The 12,743-nt window shown below is 47.2% G+C and overlaps 1 protein-coding gene across 4 annotated transcripts in view; it reads right to left on the bottom strand.

The window, feature by feature from the left end:
• Positions 1 to 12,743, bottom strand: part of PIEZO2 (piezo type mechanosensitive ion channel component 2) — a gene marked incomplete at its 5' end in the record, with an annotated part of 352,743 nt that overhangs the window by 286,748 nt on the left and 53,252 nt on the right. For all 4 annotated transcript variants that reach the window (XM_079717696.1, XM_079717698.1, XM_079717697.1 and 1 more), the window contains one exon: positions 5,645 to 5,740. In XM_079717696.1, the coding sequence (XP_079573822.1) occupies positions 5,645 to 5,740 (96 nt within the window). The remainder of the gene's footprint in view (positions 1 to 5,644; positions 5,741 to 12,743) is intronic.

Here is a 12,743-nt window from a genome sequence, read left to right as displayed (position 1 = left end):
ACACTCACCTCTGCTCCTTTGGCGTGTGTGTGTGTGTGACATAAACATTTCACATGCGAACTGATTAGATGATGATGCTTCTAAGATATCTTTGCTGTAGGTCAACAGCTAATATTGCCCAGCAAGTGTTGTAGTCTTGACGTTTGGAGAATTCCTTTTCAAGCAGCCCCCAATAAGTAAATGACTCTCTCCCAAAAAGAATGGAGAAGATCCTCTTACCCACCCCAGCCTGCAGGAGGGCACATGAACAAAGACAAGCTGCAGGCAGGACCAAGCAAGCGATTTCCAGCAAATCCCAGATTTCACACTGTAGCCAGATGTGTGTCTCTCACCCCAGACCCCAGACACTTTATTGATAAAGTTAGAGCTGTCGTTTATCCAAAGTGCATGCAAGGATGTAAAACTTTCTGTTGCAACCAACTGAAAAAGACTTGGGACTCTGAGCATTTACAAAATCAAAATCTAATAAAGTATGGTCAGGTGCAGGGAATGGAGCAGTCTATCCCAGCTTTATGAGGAAGGCACCCTCTGACCCATGGAAGGGCTGGTGAGGTGGGGGGTGAGACCAGGAGATCAGGAGTCTAGACCGGCCCGAATGTGACTAAGTCTCACTAATCTCCTTGGTAGGAGGAGGGAGCACCCACACCAGCCCCTCACTGTGCAGTGTTCCTAGTTGGTTAAGTGGATTTATAACCCAGTGGATTTTTTTTTTCATTCCAGAATGGAGGGGGTCCTGCCTTTTCAGTGCATGATTTTGCTAACCTCTAATTAAATGAGTTAGCACACAGGGAGTGCTTACAACAGTTCCTGGCACATAGGAAATGTGACATGCTATTAGCACCCTCAGTTCACGGATCTCTGCAGATACTCCCTCTGAGCCTCTGGTCTGGGCCAGGTAGGCACAGCCTGACTCTTGTGGTCAAGATTCCCCGGTGGATCGAGCTAATCAACACCTCCTTCAGGATGTTGCCGTCTCGCCTCCGCATCTCATTTTGCCTGATATCCTAGATCTCGTCTATCCACACAAACCCATCATGGAAAGATGTTCCATGTGTTCGTCATTCGTGTTTATCAACCATGGTGCTCTCATGCCAATAAATCTTAAACCTCCTCACCAATCATGAGTCACCTTTAGACACTTTGTTTTATACTAAATACTCTGGGTTTTGTCTTTTTCTTTTCTAAAATTGACATGACTGATTTCATCAACAGTTTTTCCCTCATCAAACTTGACTCCAAATACTGTGAGATCAGACCCTCCTTAAAAGGACAATGGTTTGCCACCATTGAGCCTATTTAAGGCAAACTCTAAAGGCAACTGCAGAGGACTAATTTGAGACAGCATCACTGGAATACATCTATGGCTTCCAAAGACAACCTCTTTGAAAGAGCTACCATTCAATGAAATACATAAGAGCCAGCGTGTTTGGGAGGCCATGCCAGTGAAGAACCATGTTTTCTTCTCATTTTTATCCTCCACAAACCCAAACATAGTGTTCCGTGAAGGGCCGTCTTTCAATGAACATTTGTTGAAAGAAATAAACAATCACACTTAATAAGATGTATTTTCTATATAACATACACGTATGTCATCAATCTGCACTGATGCAAATGAAAATGTCTCCTTTAAACACACCCATATTATCTCTCCAGACGCTTGTGCCCAGGGCCTGGTAATCTATCAGTCAACAAGTATTTATTAAGCGAGTGGGTTTCCCTCCACCCTTGCACATCCTGAGAATGGTGTTCCATCCTGGGCATGAGTCAGACAACACAGTGGTTAAAAGCGTGGCCACCCACACAGCGCCCGTGTCCTGGGGCTTGTTCTTATGCCGCCCGAACTCAGGCTTTGTCTGTAACATGAGGATTTCTGATAATAGTTTTTAATAATAATAGCAGCTCCCTCAAAAGGTCATTGTAGGAATTAAATTAATTGGTGCCTGTAAATAATAACACATACTTAGTAGGCAGTGCCACTGGCTCTCTAGTAATTGGTTACTTAATATAAATATTATTTAACAAGAAAGGCTGGAAATCACACAATTCTTAGCTGATATCTAAAGAGCACAAGGAAAAATCTTGAGCTTAGGACTAGCTATGAGATTGAGATTTCTAAATCTCTGATGTTCAAAGTAATAATGTTGTACCTCAAAATAACAGTCATATTGTCATGAGCCAGTATGTAATGAGTATATACAGTATATGGACTTCTTCCACATCTCGTACGTTTTACCACTTACATTCCATCCAAAGAAAATACCAACCCTCCCACCATACTGGCCGATGGGGGTACTCATTACACATAAGGTATAGGGAACCTAACATGCGTCTGGTTAAAGAACTTAACATCTCATCAACCTGGAATATTTGGACTACCTGAAGTTAATTATATATTAGTTCCTATTTAATGGAGTGAAGTCTCAATTTAAATGCAAAGCACACTGCTAACTGAACAGCAAGCAAAGATTTCCTGCCCTTCCTACAGTATCACAGGCTGAAATAAAATGCCTAACGTTGTAAGGAAAAGCATAGAACATTCTGATTTCTTCAATTACTCATATCCCCTGATCCCCAATAAATCTCAAATAGCAAACTCCCATAGCCTATCCCCCTGCCCCGAGCTTCTGTCCACAGAGGACAGACAGGTGTAGGTGATGAACTGTTCTGTGACATTTGTTCTCGTGGAGGTTGAGGGAAGCAGAGGACTAGGGCCGCATTCCTAAATGCTCCCAGAGCTCTAGACTCAGGAAATGAATGCGTTCATTCATTCATTCCATAAATATGTATTGACTGCCTGCTACACACCAGATGCTGTCTCGTGTCCTGGAAATGCAACAGTAAACAAAACAGCAAAATCCTACCCATCTTCAAGGGGGTGCGTTAGAAGGGACTCAGTGAGGGCTTCCCTGGTGGCGCAGTGGTTGGGAGTCCGCCTGCCGATGCAGGGGATATGGGTTCGTGCCCCGGTCCGGGAGGATCCCACATGCCGCGGAGTTGCTGGGCCCGTGAGCCATGGCCGCTGAGCCTGCGCGTCCGGAGCCTGTGCTCCGCAGCGGGAGAGGCCACGACGGTGAGAGGCCCACGTACCAAAAAAAAAAAAAAAGAAGGGACTCAGTGAATAAATGTATCAAAGTGGGGCTTTGGCTCAGCCTCGGGTGAGACCCTGGAAGGCCAAGGGGCCAAGGAGAGCATCCCAGGAGCCGAGAGAGCTGCCTGGGTGGAGAGACTCCCAGCCCAGGGAGAGGGGCTTCGCTGAGACCCCCTGGGCACTGTGGGATGCACTACACCAACATCTGACTCTTGCTGAGAAATCCAAGGAGAAAGAAGAGAGGGAGGAATTGCACACTGACTGACGGCAGATTCAAGGTGCCTCTCCTCTGGGCCCCAAGTGTGCATGCCTGTGACTGTGTGTGCGTGTGTGTGCATGTGCACTAGTGTGTATGTGTGTGTGCGTGTGTGGCAGAGGCCCTACACCGCCAGGCAGAGCGGATGCCGTTGGGTTCTCCCAGGTGACACCGGACTTTCCTACCTGTTTGTGAGAAATGAGTATCAACAGGAACTTGAAAGCCCGAGTGTGTGTGACCCCCAAGGCCCCCTGCAAAGCCACACAGCCATCACCTTTCCAGGCCCATCACCGTCTGCACGGACACCACACAGGCATCATCCTAGACCACATGGCCCAAGCCCTGGACCCCACCAGAAACGCCCGGCCTGGGTGCCTCGAATCACAGATGTAGAAACGCCAGATGGGGAGTCCTACATGTTCACAAAAGTCATATGGGGGCCTCCCTCCCTCGGGTCCCTGTGCGTTTTCAGACACAGCAAATAAATGAGGTTATGAGGTCTCAGCCACGCCCCTCAGGAAGGACGGAAGGACAGGACACACAATCCCAGCCCTGCCCCCAGGTACTGACTGGAAAGATGCCTGCGGGCTCCCTTTGAGCTGTTCGTCTCTCAACGCCTGGGAGGGAGACATGGCAGGCACCTGTGCACAGTGATGCTGTCTGTGCTCTGACCTTGTGACACTTTGGTGATTCAGGATATTTCTCCCCACACACAGAAGCTGCTCTTTGCCTCTGATTTCACATTTCACCTATGAGTTTCCTGACCGTGTGACTCCCTGAGCTCCAGGCACAGACAATGGGCCACTGTCACACACACAAGGACTAAGCCGCACATCCCAGGCCACTATCACCCCTACAGAGACCACCGGGCAGAGCAGGGCTGGGTAGTTTGGGAAGAAGGCAAAGCCAGGCGTCATCACATTAAGTATGAAGGGGAATCCCACTGACCTGGTTTCCAGGTAAAACAAGGGGACACCCTGATAGAAAAGCAATAGATCATTTAATGGAGTACAAACAGGTACTCATTTTTAAAGCACTTAATGCTAAATATGTATGAAACCTTCTTTCTTTAAAACATGAGCTCCCAGCCATGAAGTAGGAGTCACCTGTATGTTATCAATTTGGTTCTGAGGCCAGAAGCTACTCTGTTTAAACATCTTTGCTTATGTTGGACTCTAGGAATGAGGCTGGAGTGGGTGGGGTCCCATAAACAGCATATTTTTGGTTTGATGAGGATTTGTATAGACTCACATTGCTCTAGCCCTTCTTAATTTTGTGTATTAAGGATTTAAGTGACTTAGAAGTGCTATTATTTAGATTCTTCCTAAGGCAGGAAAATCAACATAGCATCTGCAGTCTTAACCATTAGGATGAATGATCAAAAGACCCACAATCAATGTAATAGTCAGGGGGAGAATGGGAGACATAAAGTCATGATTTTATGCTCTGTTTATACCAAGTCTTTACTGCTTTTCCTGAAGAGTCAGCACCGTGAGCTGGCAACCCGGAGCCATGGCCAACCCCAGGTCAAACCCAACTTTCCATCCCTTCCTGTAAACATACGGCCATCACACTCACTAAGGCACTGGGCACAGTCCTTATTTCTTGTAATGGCATTGTTTTGAAAAACAATTAATTAACTCAGTGCGGTTTAACCTCTATCTTTGTGGAAGAACTTCAAATGTGTAAACGTACCAACCAGACCAGGCTTCCTCATCAGAGCCTCGGGAAACAGAGGCACTATTTCTTTCTATGCCTTCAGGTGCTTGCAGAGCAACGGTGAAGGATCTAAAGGTCTGCAGGAACACGCTTGAGAAACAAGAACTCGAATCTCTCCCTTTCTGTACTTGATGGAGGCACACGTGACAGCTCTCAGCTGACACGTGAAGGAGCCACGACCGCACCCGGCTTCCTCCCCAGGTCTCCTGCTCCGGGGCTCAGAGACCCCTTCTCTGCCTGCCACCTCCTTCTCCCCAGCACACAGAATACACAAATCTGTGCCACTGTTATCACCCCATCTGCCTCATTTTAATGACAGCACACTGAGTTGTTCTTAATCAGTCAAACCCTTCCAGACTGTCTGCAAACCTACAAATACAGGCCTGCCAGGGAACCTGTACGGGGAAGACAGCTGTGTGAGTGACAAGAACATGTCACCACCAAGTGCCACACAGCTCTACTGCTGAGACATGTGACCCTGCTCCCCACTGGACCGGCACCTCTCCCATCAGATAACGACAGCCCCCCGGGGAGCCCCCAGACACACTCAGCTGTGGTACAGAGAAGCAAAGGTCTCTTACCTTGCATGGTGGCTTTGGTTGGTTCTGAGAACAGGGGGATGAGCAGAAGGTAGATGAGGTAGACGAAGGAGAGCCCATTGTACCGGAACGCACAGGCTGCGGGGGGAGAAGAGGGGAGAGGCGTTAGTGACGGACGGCCTTAGGCATCACGGCATCAGGCGGCATCTCTGGAGCAGATCTTCAAGTAGGAAGGAAAAATGGAGCATCCATTCTGTACCCATCATTACTTGGAGCGTGATGAGAGACGGGAATTAAAGCGCACGGTCCCTGCTCTTAGAACCCAACCAAGAGGGCAGCATCGGCGTACCTGACTGAAGGCAGGCCCGAAATACGTCACAGAGTAAGCTGGGCAAATTAAAATTGCTACGGAAACATAGGCAACGGGGCTGTGAGGGTTTGAGGCGTTCGCCTAAGGCTGTGGATGGAAGAAGAGGTGAGACTGAAGGGGAAGAAAAGAAAAGAAAGTATTTGCCAAATGCTCTGTGGCCGGGCCTGACCCCAGTTATCTGATTAGTCCCCTTGTGATAAGGAAGGCTCCCAGGCCCAGAGACTCATCCACTCCCTGGGTGCTCCCAGCGAGGAGGTGACGGAGACAAAACTAAACTCAGACCCCAAGTCTACGCTTCTTGCTCTGCGTATCTCGTCTTAAAGGGAGCACGGCAGGTCAGAGATGTGCTCCTTCCCTCCCCAAGCTCCCCTTCCTCATCTATGACATGGGTCTAATAACCGTCTCGGACTCAGAGGCTTACGATGAGGAGTGAAGGTTTAAACGCTTGGCCAGAGTCTCAGACCCGGGAAGCCCTCAAAAACACGAGCAACTGTGGTGAGGGTCCTCGTTACCAGACAGGGAGAGGGTGGTGTGCAGCATCCATGGAGAAAGAAAATGAGCGCCTTACAGCAATTAAAAATAAACGTATTGGATGAATAAAGAACGGCTGAGGGGGAGAAGGAGTAAGTATGCGTGTGTGGATGAGATCGGTTTAACGGATTCACAGGATGGAGAAGTGTTGGAACAAAAGTTAGTCGGAGAGAACGTGGAGCTGAAAGAACTAGTCCCTGACCATCTGGATCAGGAGAAAACATTTCAGAGAGAGTAATCTAAGACTGCACATGGGCTGGACTGGTGGGAAGGGAAACTTCAGTGTTGCAGCAACAAGGTGTAAATGGTGCAGAAACAATGGAACTTAAGAAGCAGTACATGAAATAAAACGGCATTTGGTACAATAAATATGGAGAAATGTGAAGAGAAATTACACAAAAGTGACTCCAAGGATCGCGACCGCGGTGATAAGGATTCCTGCCGTGGAGGAAAATAAGACATTTAAGGAGAAAGTGGTAAGTTCACCTTTAGACACGTTCACGGAATCCAACCGTGGGACTCAGCCCTGATGGAAACAGTCAAGGGACAGTGTGGGCAGGATCGCTGCTCAGTGACCCCAGAGGGAAGCGGACATGGGCCCTGAGCAGAGGGGTGAGCGGGCAGGACAAGAGGGGATGGACTCTCCAAAGGCCACAGCAACAAGGGGAGGCAGCTGCCTACATGGGGGGACAGAGGGGTGAGATGGGGAAGGGAAAATGGGCAGGTACGGAAGAAAAAGGCAGCAGAAAATTGAGGACAGATAGGAGAAAAACCGGGGAAGTCCACTTTCACAAGAAAAGTTTTCACGGAAGAAGTTTACTACAACAGAGAGAGGGGTTGGTCATTTGATCATCTGTGAGGGTGTCCAGGACAGCCTCCAGAGAGGGATGCAGACCCAGCAGGGGGATGGGAGTTGAGAGATGGAAGCGCAAGGGGAACATCACCAGGAGCAGGAAACAAGAAGGCTGTGCAGGGGCTCACAAGGCCACAGAGGGCTGAGCTGGGGAGACACAGCACGGGCAAGGCTGGGTGCTCCTGCCTGCAGAGTCAGAGCGTCTGGGACCTGGGCACAGACCAGAGTGGGATGCACATGGCATTAAGAGATGGGGTTCTGGCTGCTTGTGGCTTCCTTTGGACAATGACAGGCAAGCAGGGTACAGTGAGGGATGCCGTGGGGGGAGGAAGGAATCAACAGAAGTGCTTTTTCATCCCGCGGGGGTCGTGCACATGACGGTAGCTTTGTTTACCACCATGGCCACTCCCAACCTCCTTTATGAAAGACCCAAAGCAGGAAGAAACTTCCACACTATCACTGGACAGGAAAATGTATAAATGAGGCAAAATAAAAGAGCAAGAACCCATGTTTGGATTGTCTTTCTAGCTATTTTTTCTGTCTCTTACTTCTCATCCACAGTTGATGTTCCTTAACAACCCAAAAGACATTTGGTTATTCATCCAGTCACTAAATATTTTTTGAGCCCATACTATGTCCTTGGGACTGACCAGCATCCCTTCACTTTCAGGAGGGGAGATGTATGGTGAACAATAAGCACAATAGAAGATTGCAAGCCATGCTGGAAGATGAGCACCCTGTAAACAAGAACTCGGGGGTGGGGAGTGGCCGGGGGACAGGGCCCTGGGGTGGAGGAGGCAGCCACTGCATCCCCTAGGAGCACTGAGGGCAGGGCTCACCCAGGAGGTGAGAGCCAAGCCCTGAGGTGAGGCGGTGAGGGGGTGACCAGCCACCCCATGAGCAGCAGGCCACGTGGCAGCAAAGCCCTCAGCCTGTCTGACTACCCCTGGCCTGCAGTGGCCCAGGCAGTCCTGGATGGGGCCGAGTCACATGGGCCTTGGGAGGGATCAGAGGACTCAGTGTCCACTCTGCGACATCGACTAAGTGATGGATCTCACCCTCCATCAAGGTTGCAGTCTGGCTCCTGCTTGGGCCTTCAGCTCCCTGTCCCACCGATACACATCCTGCCTTCCAAGCGGCTGCCCGGCTGAACAGCCCTGCACTGTGCTGCTTCTGGCCTCAAGGCCTCGAAGGCACTGGACCACCTTCCTGCATCCAGCCTGTTCCTGCTCTGCTCCAGTGTTTCCTCCCCCAAACCAGGTGCCTTCCTTCTGCTGGGGGCACCTCTCCCAGAGCTCTTCTCATCCAGGGTCACGGGCATTTGTCCACGTGTCTGTGACCATCTCTGTTACCTCCAGGGCCCGGGGGACAGGAGGTTCTCAGGCTCACAAAAGGAATAGACAGGAATAAGTGAGTGAAATGGAATGAAAGCCACAAGGGTGCCTGAAAAGGAAACCAGGGTAACAAGGCTACAGTCTTCCCAATAGCATCAAAACACCACCCCTGGCACTGCCCCAAATAAACATTTAATCAAGTGGAATGTCGCTTTGATTTTAGCCTTGGGCTTTTTAATGTTAATGCACATCGTGCAGCAAAATTACTTAATTCTGTGTATTTCTGGGTAAAGAGAAAACTAGAGCTTACTTGTATGACAGTATCACTTTAAAGAGGGTGCCCAGGGCGTGTGTCTGCTGTGAGTTCATGTCAGTATCAGCTCACAGGAGCACCGCCCCGTGTCAAGCCCTAACTGTGCATTAACTCACACTCTCACCACCCTCCTTTCACAGACCCTGTTTTTACTCTCTCTCTCTCTCTCCACATGATAAAGCAGCAGGAGGAGGAAGCACAGCAAGTGGCCGGGCTGAGATTGGAGCCTGGGAGCTCGTCCTGAGCCTGCGCCTCCGTCCGGAAGGCTGGCGGCCTCAGCTCCACGTCCTCACCTGCCTGACCCGTCCCCGGGTAACTGTCAGGGGCTCAGGGGGCCAGAACCTTATCTCCACAGGATGTCTGTCGCTGTTTCAGTTTTATAACTTCGTTCTGTAAGGTTTCATATAATGCACAGTGGAAATGTGTAAACTTAGGAAATTCCCAATGACTAACTTTGCAGGGGGTAGAAGGGAGACCACTCTTGGGTTCTCAGGGCAGAACCTCGAGTTACCATTATTTATAACAAAGTCCCAAATGCTTAAAGAGAAGCAAGGACGACCCAGGGTGGTAGGGAGCCTCTAAATGGTCCCCGTGTGTGATTCCCTGCTCCTAGGTGTGGGCTGGACCCAGGGGCTCCCTGCCAGTGACCAGAGTCAGTGAAAGAAGCAGGATAGCTCTTGGTGGCTTCTACCCTGGGTGCCCCTTGGTCCCTGAGTGGAACCAGCCACCAGGCTACAAGCTGTCCCGAGGAGAGGCCCGGAGGGAAGGAGCCGCATTCTCCAGCCAGCAGCCAGCCCGCATCAGCCAACGGCCACACAAGTGAGCCTGGAAGCAAGTCCCCCAGAGATGGCAGCCTGACCGGCCTTGACTACATCCTGACCGGCCTTGACTGCAGCCCGTGAGAGCCTGAGCCGGAGGCACGGGCTGAACCTCCCCGGATTCCCGACTCCCAGAAACTCCGCAGCAGGGTTTGTTGCTTTAAGCTGCTAAATGTTTGGGTAATTTGTATGCAGCAACAGATGACTAATACCCAACCTTTCACACACACACACAAAAAATCAAGCCACTTCTAAAAATCCACCTTCGTTTATTTTTGTCTAAAATTATCCAGTTTGATTGATGACAGTGGCCTAATTGCTGAATTTTCTGCTTTATTTTATGTGTGAAGTTGCTACCCAGGAGTCACCCGAGCTTACGGGGACTCTGAATGCCATATCTAAGTGCATTACCCACCTAGAGCAAAATATGCCTTTGAACTTGTCAATAAGGCACATTCGAGCTAGAAAAGCCTCCAAAGGCAAAGAGCAATGCTCCTTTATCCAGAGTAATGTTATCTTGGTCTAGGACCTGGAGTCCCAGAGCACAGCCCTGCTCCTATAGAAAGCTATCAGATGCTGGTACCCATGCCTCTCATGGGCCATCCAGGCTCCTGGACCTCTGTCCCCTGCCTCAAGGATTTTATTGTTGACAGTACAGTTTTTTACAGTGCAGATCAAGGTGTTCTAAGGAAAAAGGTTCTTCACTTTAGCCAAGAATGCACTATCTTTTCCACTATTTCTACCTGGTTTTAACCATCCAAAATTATATGGAAATTTCCCTCAAAGGATGACAACAGGAATTTCCCCAAAAAAGACCTTGCCAGGACTAGAGAGCTCACAATTAGAAACTGAGAGATAAGTCATCAAGTGAAGAGCATTATAAACACGAGCGCTGCCATGTCAATTGTAAACAACTGGACTGATCTCATTAACACATTTCATTTTCTAGAGGTGAAAACTGATAAGGCAGTTTAGGAAAAACTCTGCAAGTTGGAGAAACGATTGATGTGACTTTGACAGCTTAGAGTTTAATCAATATAGAAAGGGGAAAATCTCTTGCAAATAGGAAATGTTTAAAATGGCCGCGTAACATTTATAAAAATACTTGTGTTGCAATACACGTGTACTAGTTTCCCATGTATTACAGGATGATGAAGAGGTTTATGCACAGTTTAACTTCCATAATAGTTGAAGGTAATAATCTTAATTATGTTATTAAAGGTAAGTGCCCTCAGAGCTGAATATTTTAGCAAAAACGTGTCCTCTCTTCCTCCACACCATTCAGCAAAGCCAAAGACCCCTCACCATGAATGGCCTGTGAAACAACAAAGCTTACATGTTTAGGACCTCCATTTCAACTAAGTACATTCTAAACACTCTTTATGACCTCAGAATGCTTTATTTATTTTAACAGTTGCCAGAACAGTAGATACACATTATTAAGAATAAGCAACTTCAGTACGAAGAGACAAAATAGTCAGTTCAGTGATTCTAGAATTACTTTGTGTTTACACTTTTAATATTTTTCCTTCTGTGCTCTGAAGCAATCAATGGCTTTTAAAAGGATGGTGATTTTTATAAAAATAGGAATGACAAGAGAAGCAGCTGCAAAATACTTACTTACAATGCAGCAGAAAAAAAAACCAACAAAACAAAAAACCCAACAGTTGCAGATTTTTCCTAAGGAAGCAAAACCATCAAAGAAATGAGAGACAGGAAAGGCTGCTAAGTCACCTCATTCACTGTCTGTGTAAATTCTTTCCCCCAGGACATACTCCTGTCCAGTGAAACTTATAAATGTTTCACGTGGTGATGCTTTAGGCAGCCGACAGGCAAGAGAAGATTACTCCCTTCTTTCTTCCTGTATCCCTGACCTCCACATCCAGCGGAGGTCCTGTCCCAAGTGCTTCCTTCAAAAAGTTGCAAAAATTAGTTCTTCAAGAAAGAGGACACCAGATGGTCCCTCCCACTACAGATCAGGAAGGCAGACATCTGCCCACACACTCTTACCATGAAGTGCCTGCCCTATGCTCCCCACGCCAACATGAGTGTGTTCACACATGTGGGACACAGAGGAGGACAGAAATATTCATCAAATAAGAAAACACATGTAGAAACGGTCCCCATATTTTAACACTACTTTTTTTATCCAGAGATGTATGAAAGCTGACTTTGTTCCAGGGAGTCTGTCAGTCAACACTGAATCCATCAGTCACGTGTTTCTGACACTTCAAAAAACAGAAATCTCTCATCACATAAAAGAAATGGTAATTATGTGGTGAAGGTGTTAGCTAAGCTGCAGAGGTAATCATTTTGCAACATACAGATGTATCAAATCAATACATAAACTTACACAATGTTACATGTCAACTGTATCTCAATGAAGCTGGGAAAAATATATATTGGGTGTTAATTTCATTATAGAAGTTAGTTAAAAGAATGTAATTTTAGAGTAAAGCCTCCAGGAAAACAGGACTTTTAGAGGGACTAGAACTTAGAATCAAACTGTTTTAGCAGAAAATCATAACCATTACTCAGTTTACTAAAAATTTTAAGGAATCTAAGGAAAAATAAGGTGAAAGCATCTTATTTGTAAAGGATAAAAGCCTTTGGTCTGAGTTTTCTACTTTTTTTCCAAACAACCTGGGGTACAATCTGTAAAATATGAGTTGAATCAGATGGTCACTAAAATCTTAGTGTGATTTTTTTTAGCCACATGAGTTTAAAACTTTGTTGCCTTTTTAATTATTTTAAAAGGGTAGGATTCTCTTTTCTATTTTAATTAATTTAATATATACCTGATCAAATATTATTAACAGTATTAAAAGTTTGAGTTTTGTAAACTCATCCTGATTGATTGTACACTTTGCAGAAAATAAATTTTAAAGAAAGAATACAGTGCTAACTCTTTCCTCCTTTAAA

The sequence above is a fragment of the Hyperoodon ampullatus genome, assembly GCF_949752795.1.
Source record: "Hyperoodon ampullatus genome assembly, chromosome: 13".
Taxonomy (NCBI): Eukaryota; Metazoa; Chordata; class Mammalia; order Artiodactyla; family Ziphiidae; genus Hyperoodon; species Hyperoodon ampullatus.
Note: the sequence above shows the minus strand (reverse complement) of the source record. Positions and strands in the feature narration are given on the sequence as shown.